This window comes from Centruroides vittatus, unplaced genomic scaffold (genome assembly GCF_030686945.1).
Source record: "Centruroides vittatus isolate TY-2023 unplaced genomic scaffold, ASM3068694v2 contig_549, whole genome shotgun sequence".
NCBI lineage: Eukaryota > Metazoa > Arthropoda > Arachnida > Scorpiones > Buthidae > Centruroides > Centruroides vittatus.
Genome location: NW_027122325.1, coordinates 2,032,975 through 2,052,654, shown reverse-complemented (window position 1 = coordinate 2,052,654; position 19,680 = coordinate 2,032,975). Strand labels below are relative to the sequence as shown.

The 19,680-nt window shown below is 35.1% G+C and overlaps 1 protein-coding gene across 1 annotated transcript in view; it reads left to right on the top strand.

The window, feature by feature from the left end:
• The first annotated feature begins 16,727 nt into the window (after positions 1-16,727).
• The window catches only part of dtn (transmembrane protein 132C dtn), a 67,259-nt gene continuing 64,306 nt past the window's right edge, over positions 16,728-19,680 (top strand). Inside the window, exon 1 of the mRNA XM_067274457.1 lies at positions 16,728-17,121. Within this exon, the coding sequence (XP_067130558.1) occupies positions 17,067-17,121 (55 nt within the window). The 5' untranslated portion in view covers positions 16,728-17,066. The remainder of the gene's footprint in view (positions 17,122-19,680) is intronic.

The following is a 19,680-nucleotide window of genomic DNA, read 5'->3' as shown; positions in this document are numbered from 1 at the left end:
CTAGATTGTTTAAATAATGTTACCCATAATTGCGGAATTTCTAATGTTGGTGCATTACATGGTGTTAAAGTGGCTATGTAAAGGCTTTCCTATATGAACACCTCTCTTCGATCATTACAAGGCTTAAGCATTTTTGTATGTCCCCAAAGTGGAAGATAATCTTGATTTAGTACTTTTTTAGCTAACACTGTTGTTAGTCTATTATTTCTGATATCTTCTTGGTGTTCGAGAATGCGGGTATGTAGCATTCTTGTGGTTGCTCCTATGTAAGTAATTTCTTCCCCTGGTAATGTGTGTTTTAGTAAGATTTAATTTCTCATTTAATGTGAGAAAATCTCTATCATTGCACAACATGTGTCTTAAAGTTGGTTGAGGGACTATGGGCAATAGAAAACCCTGTTTTTTAAATATACGTGCTATTTTTAGGGATAAATGGCCGAAAAACGGTATCGGAGGCTGTACTAGAGTGAGTTGTTCTTTGTTGCAGAGGAAGGATTTTGGAAATAATTTATTCTTGACCCGGTTAAGAAGATAAAGAAATCTGGAGGTAGAATACCCAGCATTACGTACTGCCTTGTTGATAAGTTGTAATTCTTTATCTATTAATGTTTGGGTGGATGGTAAGAGGAGCGCTCTCCGAATGAGAGAAGTAATGGCAGAATTTACAAAATTTGTAGGTTGGAAGGCAGTTGTAGGGATAATATATGGTAAGTTGTTATTTTTGTGGTGCACTGAAAAATTAAGGTCAGGAGATCTATATATTTCAAGATCTAGAAAAGCGATCTTGGCATTTTGTTCCTCTTCCACAGTGAACCTGATGGTAGGATATATAGAAGCTAACATTTGAATAAAATTGTCTAATTGCTCTGCAGAACCATCCCATGCAAGTAATATGTCCTCTACATATCATAGATACATGAGAGGATAGTGGATTGCTAAAGGGGCTTGGAAAATGCGAAATTCTATATTCCTCTGCTAAAATGGGTGACGGGGGAACCCATTGGCACACCTTGGGTTTGTTTGTATACATTACCATTAAACTGAAAGTAATTATTTTCCGTGACGAGTAAGAGGGCCTCTTGTAAGTGTAATACATGTGATGTTGGATAACCAGAGTTCAGTAATAAGGCATATAAAAGCATGACGGCTTCAAAGTGTGGAACTGATGGATATAGGGAAATTACATTTATTTTATACCACCGGTAGGAATAACTGGGATAGCTATTCAACTCGGAGATTATGTAGTCTTTGGCATTCAGAGCGGCTGTAGTTAACTGTATTTGTGTTGCGGCTGTTAGTAACGCCGCGACACAAATGTGATAATTATTCTTTTGTTTTTAATTTATATGTTACAGTAATAATTTATTTAAGTCATATTTTATTTACTTTTTAGCATTTTACTAACAACAATGAAATTATAATTATTAAAATTATTTGAGATTTATCCAAATTTCTGTATTCCATTTTATTTAAAAAATCAATACAAAACAAGAAGCTGAAATTTAAAGGTTGACATTCAAAAATCTGGTTCCTTCGATTTCTGGCATGGACTTCAGAGTGCATTTTCAAATTTATTGTGTTGGCACATTACTGTTTTCTAGAGATGCTATACTCCAGAATCAGCTGTTGAGTGTTTTTTGTACATGCTAACAGGTATGCTATACTCCAGAAACAGCTGTTGAGTGTTTTTTGTACATGCTAACAGGTATTCCTGCATATTCCTTCTCGTTTTATCATTCATTTACTGCTGTATAGCTCCATTATGGATTCAGCAAAGAAAAGAGATGGTATAAGATGTAAACATTGTGCATTGTTGATCACAGAGAAAGTGGAAATGCTAAAAAAAACTTGAAAGCAGTGTGTCTGTGTAAACCATTTATGAAACCTATGACATTGGCTCTTCAACAGTGTATGATATTAAAAAACAAAGAAAAACAGGTTCTTTTCTGACAGTGGATAAAAAAAAGCAAATATTTGTAAGGAAGTCAATGATGGAGGATAAAAGTTTGGAACTGGACAAAGTTCTCATAACCTGGTTTAATCTTCGTGTAAGTGAAGGTGTGGCGATTTCTTGTGATTTATTAAAAGAACAAGCCAAAGTGTTTCATGAAGAGTTGTGATTGCAACACAAGTGTGAATATTCAGAAGGTTGGCTGCATCATTTCAAGTTTCAACATGGCTTACAATTTCATGTGGTGTGTGGTGAAAAACATTCAGCAGACTGATGAAGCTAGTGCATATTTGATGAATTTGCAAAGTTAGTTAGTAATGAACTGTAGTGCCCTCGTAGAGCGAGATCTGCAAAACTAGACAAAGAAAAATTCAATGGACAAGTCGGCTTAACAGAAAACTGGCTTTTAATTTAATCACCGTTTGGTCCAAATACAATATTTACATAGAACGCGAACAATCACAAAATTGACAAGATTTTGTGATATCCAAGTCGTACAATCAAATGCTAAACACGTTTACACACTTCCTCTCTTTTCTTCCACGACTTGGGGGTTTACGACAAGTGATAAAATGGGACAACAAATGGTGCGTAACAAGGAAAAAATTAAAAACTAAGTTACTCACGACAATTTTACACCACATACATTGAAGAAAAAAAAACTAATCTGTTCAGATGACTTGTCCACCAATTGTTTCTCTCCTGACTAACTTGTAAATTGTATATCGCTTCTACACTGTCCTTGGATGGATGCAAACGGATTTTTCTATCTCGTCTTCTTTCCGTCCTCGGGCTTCTCATGCTCGGCACCTCAATCTCATATATCTACACGTGGCCAGAACACCGCAATCCAGAACAAGCAGAAACCAAAAAGTGGCTCCTACACATGGGTCTTGACCTTTTATATAGTACCAAGTGGATAACCTCCTCACGTGACCTCTACTGGCCAATCTGGCTGCCAACATAAGGTGAATTGGGAAAGGTGACACCACAAACAAAAACAAAGGGAAAAACCAAAACAAAAAAAAATAGTTGCGAAGCACTACAGAACATTTAATTAAGTCCTGAACAAGTGTGTGACTGCCTTGTTTTGGAGATGAATGCCGAAGAAAACTCTGACAACTGAGGATGCAAAATCACCATTGAGGTTTAAAGCTTTGAAGGATCGTGACATGGTAATGTGCTACTCTGATACTGCGGGTATTCATAAGTGTAAGTTTGTCATCATCAGGAAATGTTTACATCCAAGGGTCTTCAAGGTAAGGACAGTTTCCTGTACACTACTGTGCCAACAAGAAGGGGTGGGTTACCACTATTACATTAAATTGGTTTCAAAAATGTTTTGTTCCCGAGGCTAGGGCTCACTGTAACTCGGTTGAACTAGATCCTAAATGCAAGATACTTCTTTTAGACAATTGTTTGGCACATCCAAAAGCCAATCTTCTAGTGAAAGATAAGGTTTTTGTTGTTTACCTCCCACCCAACTGCACATCACTAATTCAACCACAAGACAATGGTATTTACATTCCATGAAGTGTAAGTATTGATCCCTGTTAATGAGGTGCCTAGTGAGTTCAGTTAATTCAGGCATCCCAGTGCAGAAGTTTATAAAAGAATTCAACATTAAGCATGCAGTGTACTGTGTTGCCCAATGCGTGGAAGTCTGTGAGAACATCAACACTGGAAAATGGTTGGTATAAATTATGGCCAAGTTTAATGTTTACTTTTCATTCTAATGAAGACACTGAAAATAATTTTGCAGAGGTTAGGGTTTTCAAAGAAAAGCAGCTCAAACGAACTTCTTACTTATGTTAAAGATGTAACTAATCTTGATGCCAAGGAGCCTTCATCGAGGATAAATGAAGATGTTTTAACAGGATAGATTGATTTAACAGATGTTGATGATAATGTGCCTACATTTCATAATTACAGTGATTCTGAAATTGTAGATATGGTTAAAAGTCCAGAGAGAAATGCTTATACAAGTAGTGATGAAGGTGAAAAGCAGTGACGAAAACGAGGATGATATGAGAAATAATCTCTATTGGCAGGTTAATTACATTGACAACTGAACTGCTGGTTGGACTTGAGCAACGAAGTTCTGGAAGTGAACAAGAAATCATGAATGTTTACTTGCTAAAAGATAAACTTATTAGAGAGACCCAAGTACATGAAGCAACAGATACTGCATGATATGTTCAAGTTTGTCATCATCAGGAAATGTTTACATCCAAGGGTCTTCAAGGTAAGGACAGTTTCCTGTACACTACTGTGCCAACAAGAAGGGGTGGGTTACCACTATTACATTAAATTGGTTTCAAAAATGTTTTGTTCCCGAGGCTAGGGCTCACTGTAACTCGGTTGAACTAGATCCTAAATGCAAGATACTTCTTTTAGACAATTGTTTGGCACATCCAAAAGCCAATCTTCTAGTGAAAGATAAGGTTTTTGTTGTTTACCTCCCACCCAACTGCACATCACTAATTCAACCACAAGACAATGGTATTTACATTCCATGAAGTGTAAGTATTGATCCCTGTTAATGAGGTGCCTAGTGAGTTCAGTTAATTCAGGCATCCCAGTGCAGAAGTTTATAAAAGAATTCAACATTAAGCATGCAGTGTACTGTGTTGCCCAATGCGTGGAAGTCTGTGAGAACATCAACACTGGAAAATGGTTGGTATAAATTATGGCCAAGTTTAATGTTTACTTTTCATTCTAATGAAGACACTGAAAATAATTTTGCAGAGGTTAGGGTTTTCAAAGAAAAGCAGCTCAAACGAACTTCTTACTTATGTTAAAGATGTAACTAATCTTGATGCCAAGGAGCCTTCATCGAGGATAAATGAAGATGTTTTAACAGGATAGATTGATTTAACAGATGTTGATGATAATGTGCCTACATTTCATAATTACAGTGATTCTGAAATTGTAGATATGGTTAAAAGTCCAGAGAGAAATGCTTATACAAGTAGTGATGAAGGTGAAAAGCAGTGACGAAAACGAGGATGATATGAGAAATAATCTCTATTGGCAGGTTAATTACATTGACAACTGAACTGCTGGTTGGACTTGAGCAACGAAGTTCTGGAAGTGAACAAGAAATCATGAATGTTTACTTGCTAAAAGATAAACTTATTAGAGAGACCCAAGTACATGAAGCAACAGATACTGCATGATATGTTCAAGAAAATAGCTAGGAAGAAGGATGAAGCAGCAGTGGTAACAAATTAAATATAATTCATTCAAAAAAAGGATATAATTTAAAAAAATATATATTCACTTGATTACTGTGATGGGTAACATATAGCACTCGCATGCATTGAGTCAAAACTGTTATACTGTGAAAACTATTCAAGTATTTGGTTTGCCACATCTAATAACTCTTGTATTTTTGACTTACGAACCTAGCAACCCCTGGTGTAATGAGCTAGAACTATATTTTAATGTAAATTAAACAAAAAAACTTTTTCCATATGTTGTTGAACATTTTATATTCTTCATATGGTGGTGTTTCCTGCAAAAAGTTGCTAGAACAAAAATAATACCTTTACATATCCCATGTCCCTATGGGAATAGCCATTGTTCCATAGGTGCAGGTTTATGATTACAATTTAAAATCTACATATAACACACATTGACACAACCCACACTGTTTCAAATTGTACTGAAAAACAACCTGCAGATTATATGCACAAAATCAGTAAATGGCAGTAAAGAAAGTTAAGAAAGATGCTTGGGACAAAAATAAGTTATATTTGACTTCTTGCAAACATTTATTTAGTAAAATCAGAAAGAAAAAATAAAGATATGTTGTTTTTAAAATATTAAATATAGGTAGAAAATTTTTCAAGTTTATAAGTAAGCCAATGTATGCTTATTAACAGATTAAAAAATAATAAAAGTTAATAAGGCTGACTTAAATGGAAAATTGACTGTAAGAACCCTATTTAATGTCATCTCAGAGGTTTTTCACTAACTTCATACATCTATATACAGTAAAATCTCATTTATGTGACCACCTTGGGATGTACAATTTCTGGCCACAAGTTATAAAATTGATATACAGGGCATTTCTGTACTGAATCCTGCTAAAATTTTAACACATTAAAAATATAAAAAATGAAGGAATAAAAATTTGCAGAATACTATTTAGTGGGTGATTGGTTAATGAACATAATTCATTCAAAGACAATGTTTGCTACCCAAATTGTTCATTAACCAATTATTGATTTACCATAGATTTGTTTTATGGGAATTTGATTAATTCATTCTGGAAACCCCAAAAAATAAATAAATTATATAATTTCTTACTATGTTTGTTTATATATAATAAACTAAAAGCAATCTTTCCATTTTTTTCGTGGATGGCACATCTTTGTTTCTCAGATGTGTTTTGTTACTCCTTTATCTGCTTGAGTTTTTTTGATTATATATTTCTTAGCTAAGATTGTGTTTACTGTAGACCTGTTGAAGCAATACTGCCTAACATCAGACATCCTCTGCCCACTCTCTACCTTTGTTATTATCTTTTGCTTAGTTTCCATAATGAACACAGTTCTTGATAGTCCACTCTTTTTAGGTCCCATAATAATAATAGTTTTTTTTAAATAGAAAGTTTAGAAAAGCACTTACGAAAATTCAGAGAACAGAAGTCAACTAGTGCAAGAAAGGTTATGTATATAACTGAAAGTCTATAAAGCATTCATAGGTACCAGTAAAATATAGTTTTAAAAATCTTAAATGCAGTGTTGCTTCTTGTGTTTCTTCAGTAAAGTGTTTGTTTGTTATCCGAACATAAAAATCTTTCGTGAACGTATTCGTTGTCCGATTTGTTCACAGTCCTAACTGTTTGTTAACAATCACCCATTGTATGTCTTTTGCAATATACAGTAATTCAAACTTTTGAACAGTGTAATGTACAGTACATGGTGATCATAATTCAAGAGACCAGTGTGTTCTGTAAAAAGAACTATTGGGAAAATTTCAACCAATCTTGGAATGCAAACTGTTCTGAGTATCACCAATTTTGGGAAAAATATTTTACTTTATAATTCAATCATTAGGATGAAATTTGTACATAATATATGCCATTAAGTGGACCTTAATGGCATATATTATGTACATTTTCTAACAAATTCTGGGAGTTAAGAAGAAGAAACAATTTTACTTCATTTAGAAATGTGAAATTAATGATTAATGCACAACCAGGCGAAGTGACATCACCTGTCAAAAAATAGTGAAGGATTGTAAGGTTTTTGTCTCCAACGAATTACTTGTTTACTTAATTATCTCAAACAAGTCCGACAATTTGGGAAGAAAAGTGTGAATCCTGATTACCAATTCTTACCTGGAGGAGTTGCTGTTAAGTATAGTTACAGATTCATTTAACACAGGGTTACAAAAGGGATTGTTTATGTGAACTATAAATCTGTAGATTAAATTGAAGAAATTGTAGCTTAGGCCAGGGGTGGCGAACCTATGGCACACGTGCCCAAAGTGGCACTTAAGGAGAAACCTTTCCTAGCTATCATATCCAGGAGCGGATTTAGGGAGTGCACAGGATGCAGCTGCATCCCCTTTGAGGGTTTTTCTCGAGTAAAGCCGAAATCTCACGTAGTAACTTTTGTAAGGTATGCTATCTTTCTGTACCCCCCTCAAGATTTCTGGATTCACTATTAACCTCATCTATAATCTAAGGTTGACAAGTACGAATAAAACAATCGATGATCTTCCCAGGTACAGAAAACTGGCAATATAACATTAACTACTGTTAAGAAGAAACATTTAACAGGAAAACAAAATGGAAACTGCTATTCTCTTAAATTTCTGAACAGAATAGTTACATGAGCATTTTCGTTTACTCGAACAGTTTTTCTACACATCAGCATGTCCTCCTCTCTTAGCTCACAAGAGGCCTAGTGGACAAACCAGTGATCACATGCTTTCAGTGGTACACTCAAGATTTAATCTTGGGGGAGCTGGGTTAAACGAATAAAAAATTTTTAAAATGCGAATTCAGGGACATCCTAGGATATTTGGCACCCATGGGCTATTAACAATAATGCACCCCTCTTCATAAAAAAATACACAGGAGGAGAAGCAGGAGTGGGGTGACCAGTGAAGTTTCACAAAAGTTTCAGAACTAGAAAAAGTCAATATATTACCAATAAACAAATAAAATTCATACAAAATTCAAATAACCTATATGAACAAAAAACAAATTATATAAATAAAAACAACATAAATTAATCTTAAATATTTATTTTCCTAGCTCTTTTTTTGGCAAATTGGTTAATAGGCCTAATATCACACGTATTTAAACAAATAAATCACTCTCTACGGACAAAATACTTAAATTGTTCAATTTTCCCTGTCTCAAAGATTAGCGTAACAAATTTCTTATTCGTTTAGGTGCTGAAAAAGATTCACTGCTGCAATTTGTAGCAGAAATACTTTTTTTTCTCTCTCCACCCTGTGGGCACTAAGAGGGCCTCTTTTACAGGGTTTGTCCAATAAGTATCGGGACTGAAATCATAAAAAATTTATTGAAGACATATGTACAGTGAGCTAATAATTTTCTAAATATAACCCCCCTGCGTCAATACACCGCTGCCAATACTTTTTCCAGTATTCATACACCTCTTGGAAGGCGGCAACTGCATGGCCGTTCAGGCACCCTGTCGAAGCCACTTGGACCACCTTAATCATCCCGAAACAACGTTCTTTCAGGCTCCTTTGATACGAGGGAACAAAAAGAAGTCGGGGAGCCACATCTGTACTGTAGGGTGTTTGGAGCAGCATTGTCACGTGTTTGGCCAGTGCCTCCCTCTCAATTAGCGACGTTTGACTGTTGACTGGCACATTGTCGTGATAGAGCATCCAGGAATCTGCGATCTCCTTTCGGATGCGGTGGACCCTAATACTCAAAAGTTCTTGCACTTTGGCCACATTTTCATCAGTTCAGGTCGCTGTTGGGGTGTCCAATGCATTGCTCATCTTCGATGTCGGTTAATGTTACCCTAGGTATACAAAATGGCGGCTCTTCTCTGACTCCAGCATACAGAAGCCAGGAAACAGTGGGAATGCATGTTTTCTAAACCTAACCTATTCTAATAAATTATCATAATTATTAGCAACTAAATTATTAGAATAGGTTAGGTTTAGAAAACGTGCGTCCCCACTGTTTCCTGGCTTTTGTATGCTGGAGTCGGAGAAGAGCCGCCATTTTGTATACCTAGGGTAACATTAACCTCGATGTGTGTCGGCCATCTTTGAACTTTTTTATGCCAGCGGCGTACAGTGGCATTTGATGATAGGGAAGCTGTGCGAGCACTGGATAGAATCGTTGGAAGCATTATTTTGGTGTGTAGCATCCACGAGCTAAATCGCGTGTGGTTGGTGCTCTGTAAGAGCCGCCGCAAACTAGCACTTTACGAGAGCAAAATGCTAGCAAACGTGCCCTAGCACAACCGATGACGTCAAAGGCTCCGCCCCTCTCTTCTTGCTCACGTGGTTTTTTCTTTGCTAGGGCAGCGATACGAGAGTACTCTCGCTGTTCACAGAATTCAACAACGAGAGCATTACGCTAGCAAGAGAGAGCAGCGGAAAATGGATGACTACATAAACATGCCACACGTCGAAAAAGAAATAATAGAATTTTATCGATGTACGTAAATTACATGATTAATACATTCAGTATTGAAAAGAAAATGGTATAAACGTTGTATATTAAAATAGTTATTTATAAATAGGCTTAAACCTTTTTTTTTTTTGAACTCTTTCCGCCCAGTGGGCACTAAGAGGGCCTCTTATAGCAAGTCCATTATGGGTTCGGCCAAGCCCACAATGGGGCGGCCGGGTGGTGACGGACGGGGACCAACATATCCGGACGGACCACCCCCGAAAAATTCCTGGGGATTTTTCGACCCGTCCGGATTCGATCCCGGGCCTCCCAGGGCGGCAGGCTGCTAACCTTGGCCGCTCGGCCATCCGGCCTTGTAGGCTTAAGCCTAGTTAGGCTTAACTAATAGGCATATTTTTCCCATTCTGTTTCAAAGTTCAGAACGAAAACTGACAGATAGGTTCCGTTATAATAACTGACGGAACGAAAACTGACAAGTATAGGTTATAATAAAATCTTTATTCTATAGCCAATCCACACCTGGATTCCACGTCATGTGGACTAGTTACGCGAGCAAACGTTGTGTAGTTTGCGGCTGCTTCGTGCTTGAGTAGCTTACCTAGCAAAAATGGCCCATAGCATCATGGGAAAAAAGGCGGAGCTTAGGAGCGCGACCGAGAGTACGCTAGCTTTTGCTTCCTGTAGTTTGCGGCGGCTCTAAAGTGCATGCGCGAACGCGTATACTCTGGCTGCTTTACACGATTCAAATATTTTCGCCGTGGAAGCTATTCCGTATTCGACAATACAGCGCTTCCATTGGGAATGTGTACCAGTATATACGAATTTATATTCGAATGTACGAGTACAATAGCAATCTTATCATTGTTTTTCACATGTAGTATAGAAATTTGTAGTAAGATACATTATGCGGTTATAACAAATTTTAATCAATTCAAAGTACGTTAAATATGAAAATAATGGCACAATATGTATTTATATTTTAGAAAATACAAGGGAAGCGGTGCTTCCATAGACAGCACGCCACTGTTTTATGCCACTGAAAAACACGTGTTTTGGACATGGCTTACAAGGCCTTGTGAGCCTCGCGGATTTGTTCAATTTAACGCAAAAAATTTGATGGCAAAAATGCTCGATGGTTGCAACTTGACACGAACACTAAACACACTTTCACTTCGGTCGCGATCTACAACACTCCAAAGGCTCGGAGACAACTGAGCCGGGTCTCGTAGCTTACGTGACATTCCACCACCGATCCCGCCCTTAGAAACTGTCGTCCACCCCTTCCCATTGGCAGGAAAAAATCACTCTCGATACTTATTGGACAAACCTTGTAGAGCCTATTATGGGTTCGCCAAGGCCACAATGGAGCAACTGGGTGATGAGGGACGGGGCCCGACATGTCAGAACGAACCACCACGAAAATTTCCTGGAAATTTTTTGACCCGTCCGGATTCGATCCTGGGTTCCCCAGAGCGGTAGGTTGCCGCCTTGACCGCTTGGCCATCCGGCCTTAGCGGCAATACCTAAAAAAATGCGCATGAAGAAATGTAGACTCAATTTTTGAATCAATTATTGTCCTCAAACTAAGTTCCGCAGTAGGTATAGTTTCTTAATCTTCACATAAATAAACGTGTTTAAAATGGAGACATTCTTCAATAAAATTATTTTCTAGATCGTCAACATAAGGGTGCGACTATGCAGACGCGAATTTAGAGCGAGCGAGAGGTTGCGAGCGATTTAGTTTTCGCAAAGGAAAACCATGCACAAGCGAGAAGCGAAAAATAACGCTGGCGAGAGCGAATTTCTGGTTCTCGCACATATCTAACAGGTTTTGATATTTATCGCGTCTCGCTTCTTCTCGCCACATATTCTCGCTCGCTCGGAAAATTCGTTCGCTTGCGTCTGCATAGTCGCACCCTAACTCTGCAGCGTTCTCTCTAATTGTCTTCATTTAAATTTTTGAAATTGATAAGAAAGCCAAATTTGAGTAAATGTCATTATAGGCACACTTTCTCTTTTGTACTTCTGATAGAAGTTTATCAATAACAACAATGTGTATTTATGCGAAATTCGGCATTGGCATCAAATTCAACTTTTTCCGAAGTATTTTCGTCGTACTGTTTTTTCTTTTGCTTAATCGTTGGTACTTATCACATTCGAACAATTTTATACCTTTGTAAAAGCTAAATGATTCTGTATTTTGTTTTGACTTAAAAATTTTTCTAAAGAAGCGTATAATCTAACTAGCGGGTGGACCCGGCGTTGCTCGGGCAAAATTAATGATAGTGAAGATTAAGATTATTACATTATAGTCAACCTTACCCGTTTTCACAGAATGCAAGAACTGAGATCCCCTGTTTCCAGACTAATTAGAGAATTTTTAGATGGGTCTAAAAATATGTTCGATTTCCCGCAAAAACGAAAAAAACTGCATCTGCGTCTTGCACGTCGCTTTCTCTTAACAATTTCATTGTTACGTAACACTTCCATTGTTGATGGAAGTGTTAAGCCTTAATCCTGTCCCTCTCCCCGTGGGGAGGAATTTCGAAAAATCCCTTCTTAGTGTGCGTTCTCGTGACGTATCCCTGTGTACCAAATTTCGACTTTCAACTCCTAACCGTTTGGGCTCTGCGCTGATTATTATTATTATTATTATTATCAACTCGTCTCGATTATATCCCGGTAGGAGGTGTATGATTTGACAATTCATTTGGGTCGCTGCGTGTCACCTCGACCCGCATTTTAAATATAAATTTATATACTAGATACATCCAAATTTATATCTACATATAAATTTATATCTTAACAGTTTAACTTTTTTTCACTTTTTTCTTCTAAATATTATTTTCCATTCTGTTTAGTAATTAAATAAACATATATGTTAACTTTGTAAGCCTTAGTTAATTATTTATTAACATTGGAATTTACATGTTAAATTTTGGGGAAAATTTTTATAAGTATCTGAAAAATTCTATTTAGAAAAACATGAAACAATTAGTGATAATGAATGTTATTTTTATCATAGAAAAGATATGTTACTTCATGATTTAAAGAAATTATATTTATTATACTTACATTACATTAATAATTCAAATTTACGCAGAAGTAAAGGATCGCTCTGGGTCACCATGACACCAAAAAGCCATTATCTTTTAATGCATTCTGCAAAACTGAGTAATGTCCATGCATTCCGATAATAACAAAGAATATAGGAAGCTACTGTGAGTCACATCAGTAAAACAAAATTATTAACGATACAGCAAATCATAATATAAGGTGTGTGGGTCAGAATCGGACATGCGACCCCTCCCGGGATATATATAGATAATGCTTTCACTAACGTGAATTTTATTCAAAGTGTCTTTAAAATTTGCATAACCAAAAACCACTGCTTTCACTGAATCAGCTCTTTCTGACCAACGAGTGTCGCTTAACTTTTTGAAAACTGTTTTTTGGTGCTAACATATTTTTTTAAAATTTCCTATCTTGATGTTGACGCGGCAAAGATATTGTATAAACTCTGTAGAAATAAAATAATTTGGTCGCTTCTAGACAGCATTACGCCACCGATTCTCCAATTAAATCGAAAGAACGTGCTCCACAGGGCACGTAAATAGCAAGATTGTTTTGAGATTTAATGCGTGCTTGGAAGCCCTTGTATATAGGCTCGCCGTAAGCGGGCGTGCAAGGCGTGCACCGCACGCGGGCGGCACGTCCAGGGGACGGCAAATTGGTATTGCTGGCAAGCTCAGCGTAGTTAGTCGTAGTTAAACAGGGGCGGCATAATCGGTATTGCACACGGGCGCTCAAACAGCTAGCGGCGCTGCTGCCTGTATATATCCGACATATTGGAGGTATTATCATAAAATTGCCCTCTACAATCCTGCAAATTAATATCTAATTCAGATAATAGCTTTAAAATTCAATCTTCCAATTTCCGCGCTCTTATGACCATTATTTTCTAAAAATTTTAAAAACTTTTCCATGGGGGTTCCATTTTAATTGACATATCTAACCATAATACCTAATTGATCCACATGGGAAATATCGTGCGTCGAATCTACTGTAATGGAATAATATTTTGCTTCTTTTAATTCCAAGATGATAAAACTTCTAGCATTGCTACTCAATATTTTAATAAACTCATCGGAAATATTTGCTGATAAATAAGAGACATGCCCAGTACCTTTATTTGCAAAATTAAATAAATGTTGTAAGATGGGATCAATTTTTGCTAAAAGTTCTATGCACCCTAAATAATTTCCATTTTGTTCATCTAAATATATAAAATTACTTGTCCTGACTGACTGAGTGACTGGGTGATTGATTCATCATCGTCCAGAGCAAACCGCTGAACCTAAAGAGGTGAAATTTGGTACACAGTTAGGGTATATCATGAAAACGCACACTAAGAAGGGATTTCTCGAAATTTCTCCGCGGGAGAGAGGGAGAGCATTAAGGCTTAACTGAAGAACGGCTTCTACTGTACTATTTTAAATGCGATTTTTTGTTTTCAACTATGTTTAGTCTTTATTGAGTACATAGGTGTATTAAATTGATAACATTTCAGACATTGTTATAAATATTTTTATATATTTCGATTTTTTAACCAAATGTTCGAACCGTTTTAAATTCGAATTTGTTATTGCATTTTGGTTCGATTATAGAACGATTGTAATCGTTCCAGAAAATTGATCAAATTTAATTTTGATAAATTTGATATTTGATATATATAATTGATAAATTTTGAGCAATTATTGTAAACATTGCTGTAGAGACGCACTTGTCAACGATACTGTAAGCCAGTGGTTCTTAACCGGTGGTCCGTGGACCACTGGTGGTCCCTGAAAGCACCCGAAGTGGTCCGTGAAGTCATCTTAAAATTATTAAATAAATGACGACGAGTTTTGTCAGTTCAAATTTCAAATACATTTTGCTTATTTAGTGGATTTTTTTGCACAAACTAAATAAATTGAACCTTCAACTGCAACGGTCAGGAAATATGAAATTGGAAGGCACTAGCAATATATTTGCATTTGAAGATAAAATCAGTACGTTTATCGCTAAAATCGACCTATTGATCAGCAAAGTTGGAAGAGAGAATTTTTCTGCGTTTGATACATTGAACCCAATTATTGACAGACAGTGTGCTGAGATGCCCACCAGTGGCCGAGCGGTTCTGTCGCTAAACACTGAGAGTTTGGTCGCAGGTTCCCAATGCGTTCGGATGGGCTGGCACGTGGAGTTCTCCGGGTTTTCTCCACGTTTGTAACACCTGAATAGGGGCCAGTTTTCTTTAAAAGTCCTCCTGGAAGGCATTATTCGGAAACTGATCCACAATCCTTTCATAGTCAACATTTCTGGGGTGCTGGATAAAATACAAGAAGAGTTAATTGAAATGTAACACGATAGTAACTGCAAGGATACTTTCGAGACAGGAATTAATCTTGAAGATTTTTGGAGCCATAAAGCTATCGCTTTCTCTAAAATTCGAGAAATTGCTTACGGTACCTAACTTTATTTTTAACCACATATTTATGCAAGCAAGGATTCTCAGTGCTTTTGATAATTAAAAGTAAACATCGAAATCGGTTGGATGCCAGTGCCGACATGCGTTTGGCTTTGAGTAGCACTGAACAAAGAATCCAGCAGTTGGTAAACACTATGCAGTTACAAAAATTGCATTAAAATAATATAATTAATGTAACATTTTTGCAAATAATATAATACTCTTGGTTTCGAATAATTTTATACATGTTTAATTTATAGAACAACCTTATAAGAACTTATATTATTGCCAAACAGCTCGTGGTCCATGGCAAGAGAAAAATTTTGATAAATGGTCCGTCATCACTAAAAGGTTAAGAACCACTGTGTAAGCAAACAATTTATATATATATTTTTTCATATGTTATTTCTTGTTTTTGTGTCTGAACACGTCACTTGCACCCATACTTTCCTACACGCAAAGTGTTTTTTGTCGTGTGCTCTACCGTCCTTTAAAGTTTGTCACACGACAGCCGGATGGCCGAGCGGTAAAGGTGGCAGCCTACCGCTCTGGGGGACCCGGGATCGAATCCGAACGGGTCGAATAATCCCCAGGAATTTTTCGGGGGGTGGTCCGTTCGGATATGTCGGGCCCCGTCCCTCACCACCCGGTCGCCCCATTGTGGGTCTGGCCGAACCCATAATGGGCCTACTAAAAGAGGCCCTCTTAGTGCCCACAGGGCGGAAAGAGTTAAAAAAAAAAGTTTGTCACACGAGAATTACCCTATATAAAAAAAGGCAGTTAAAGAGAATGGATTATAACGATATCAATTTCGAAAATATTTCGATTTATAAAGCATTGACCCTTTTTTCCAGAACATCTAATGCTTTTCGGGGGGGGGGTCGTCCGGATATGTCGGGTCCCGTCCCTCACCACCCGGCCGAATACATAATGGTCTTGCTAAAAGAGGTCATCTTAGTGCCCACAGGGCAGAAAGAGTTTTAAAAAAAATCTAATGCTGTCGACTTTATTATTCTATTTACCATCCTAATTAATTTTTTTTGAATAATAGGTTAATTTAAGTCGAATATCTTATATTTTGTTTTATGACTATTATTTCGAAATATTTATAATAAGGTAGAAACTTTTTTTAATGTGAGCTATAAAACGCGTAAAATCGATAGTTGTATATCAGTCGAAAGTTGACAAGTGAATGTTTAATTATGATTATTAATTATAATATCCAAAATAATCATCGTTTCTTGTTTAGAAGCTAAATTGGAGTCATTTCCTTTCACTGATAAAAATACACTTACTACGATACTATCAATACAATTTCTGTACGCACCGTACTTGTATACGTGCAGTACATCTGTGATTTACGCACCTAACATTTGTTTTTTTTTTAATTCGAAACTGAAGATTTATTATTAAATTATAAATTATATAGATTATAAAAAATTAAAAATGATTTTGAAATCTGATGGACGCGATTAGTAATTGTAAATAAAACGCAGCAAATAATAGTATAGATTATAAAATATTTACGATTAAAAACAAACTGTCTGAGCGTAAGTTCATTAACATGAGAGAGTTACGTGTGTGCATTGCGAATCGAGCACGCATTAAATGTAGTCGATAGGAGTCATGACTCTCATCATGAAGCCAGTTGCACTAATAAGCGCCGGTCTAGCATGCGCAATGCGATTCCATTCGGGTTTGGTTATCGAGAATTGGAGTGTGGCTACTGTTTCTCGGTGGTCGCCATCCGATTTATGGTCTTTTAGGAGTATTTACTCTCTCTGATTTATTGTTTACGTCACAGATATAACGACAATGTTTCGATACGTAGACGCAAAGGTTATTGAATTTTGTCATTTTTAACTCGACCCGTCATCGCCATGACAGTTTCTCCAAACATCGGAACGAGCGTCGATTGTGATCCTTATTTCCATCGATGATAAACCGGTAGCGAGAGGAGGATGCTGGATCGTTGGCTCTTTTTTATTTGCGTTTCCTTTTGGGGAACGTTATCAGGTATAATTACATCTCTTTTCCCGTATCTTTCAACTGTACTCTAGTATAATAAATGTGAATGCGAATTTTCGATAAATAGATGTAAAAAAAACGTGTATTAAAATATCAATAAGCGTGATTTTAAGTTATTACAGATTTCTGTCAATATTTTAAATTGACTCGAATGTATTCTTTGACATTCTTCCAATATTTACAAAATGTAAACAGATTTTCTTCTGCATTGCCTGTATTGAACATTATATATTTTAATCCTTCGTTCCTTTCATTCGTCTACTCCTTTTTTTTTTTTTTTTATATTATCTGTGGCTAAAATAAATGATTTTGGTAATTTTAATAGTTAATTGAATATCTTTTCTATTCATGTTATTTATAAAAAATATTTTTCTTATTTACTTATTTATCTTTTCTTTTTTTCCAATGATAATTATGTCTAGTGTTATTGAATATGTCTTCTATTTCAGTCAAAATTGATGTAAAGATCAATCTTACTTTTATTGATATGTTTTAAAAATTATGAAACAAAAATAACATTTCTTTCTTTTTTTAAATTTAAATTTACATATTCTAAGAGTAGTTTTAAAATCTGTAGATTTTAGATTAGATTTAGATTAATATTTTGTGTTATTTGATGGTTTTGTTTGTTAAATATAATATGTTTAATTTAAAATGTAAATTAGTTATGTTTCGGCAATAGTAGTAGTAATTTTTAAATTATATATTTACTCGTAGTCGAATATTTAATAAAATGCATGCTTTGACAAATTAAAATTTAAAAGTTAAACTGAATTAAAATTTGAGAAAATTAAAATTTTTAAATGACTTTTAAAATTTCTGTAATTTAAAATTTATTTTTATGTAAAAATATGAAATAAATTTATATAATGTAAAGATAAAAAATAAAAATTAATGTTCTATCGTGCAGATAAAAAAATTAGTTAACTGAATCTTAAGAGTTAATGTAGGAAACTTCCTCATTTTGTTAAATTATTTTTGATAATGAAGAAATTTATTCTTGTATTTGACACAAATTTGTAAAAATAATGATCAAAAATATATTATAAATGTTTTCACCTTACGTAGGAAACTTACACTGTACGTGAAAGAACGTTTTTGTGATTATCAATGAAAGTACAGTTTATGTATTGATTTTTATTATCTTATTTGCAATAATTTTATTAATATATTTCTTCAAATCTAAAAAATTGCTGTTGTCAAGTATCTTGATTGATATAATACGCTTTTAATCCTTTCTGTCAAATCATTTCGTATCTATAGATTATGAAAAAAAGAATCGTATTATTGTGTCTTAATATATAGGCCTAGCTTTATTTTTCTAATAAATTCAGTTAATAGTTAATTATTTTTCTATAAAAATTACACTACTACACTACTACTGCAGATATTTTATTAGAACTATACAAAACAACAATTATGTAGTCTGATTATTAATCCAAAAATAGATAACTATTCAAAGTTTAATATCTATAACTTAACTTATCAATGTTACTTATGATATCTTAAAATAATTATTTACCAATATTGATGCCGGAATCATCATTTACTCCCATTATTGTTTAATAAGCAAACATTATTGGAGCCAGTTTAAGATGATAACTGATTGTATAAGATTTTGCCTATATAATACTAATACATTTTTTCAAATTTTTTTGAGAAACTAGAGAAATCAATGAATAATGATTAATATGCTGATAAATCAAAAAGTAAATAGAGCATTAATGGCTGTATACAGTGAGTCATAATCATGGACACTTTTGTCATTAAACTAATTTATACTACTAATTTTAACATAAAAGTAATATTAAACAAAACTTTCTTGTTATTTTCTCTATTGTAATTAAATTAATTATATACTATTACATTATTGACAATATAACAGGAAAATTGACACATAACCAATAAAGTAATTAGTGTCCTATAATATCAAGGTCACAAAAATTAACCAGACAGCTTAAAGATATCATTATTATTTGTGATTTTTATGAGATTTAACCCATAATTCTATGGTAGTCTGTAATGGTCATATCAGTTATAACAACCTTGAATATTATTTCTCACATTCTGCTTTCATTTGGCAAAAATGGAAAAAGTTTGTAGGGAAACTACATTAGATATCAGAAAATTAGTAATAGACAATTGGAAGTTAGGTATATCAGTTAGGGATATTAGTAATATTGTAAGAAGCTCAACAGTACATGATATTACAAAAAGATACAGAGATGAACATAGAACTGTGAATAAATGAAGATCTGGACACCACACTATTAACAGTACAAGATAAGTACAGTATAATCTGAAAAATAAAAAATAGTCCTAAAACAAGTGCACCAAAACTTGCAGTTGAGTTGGAAAATTACACTAGAGTTTATGTTCACCCAGAAACAGTAAAGAGTCATGCAGGAAAAAGGATATAATAGTAGCGTGGCAGGGGTAAAATTTTTTGTTAATGAAAGAAACAGGAAAGCTTGCTACCAGTTTGCAAAAAAACATGTTGGATAAAGATTATGAATACTGGAAGCATGAATTATTTGCAGACAAAAG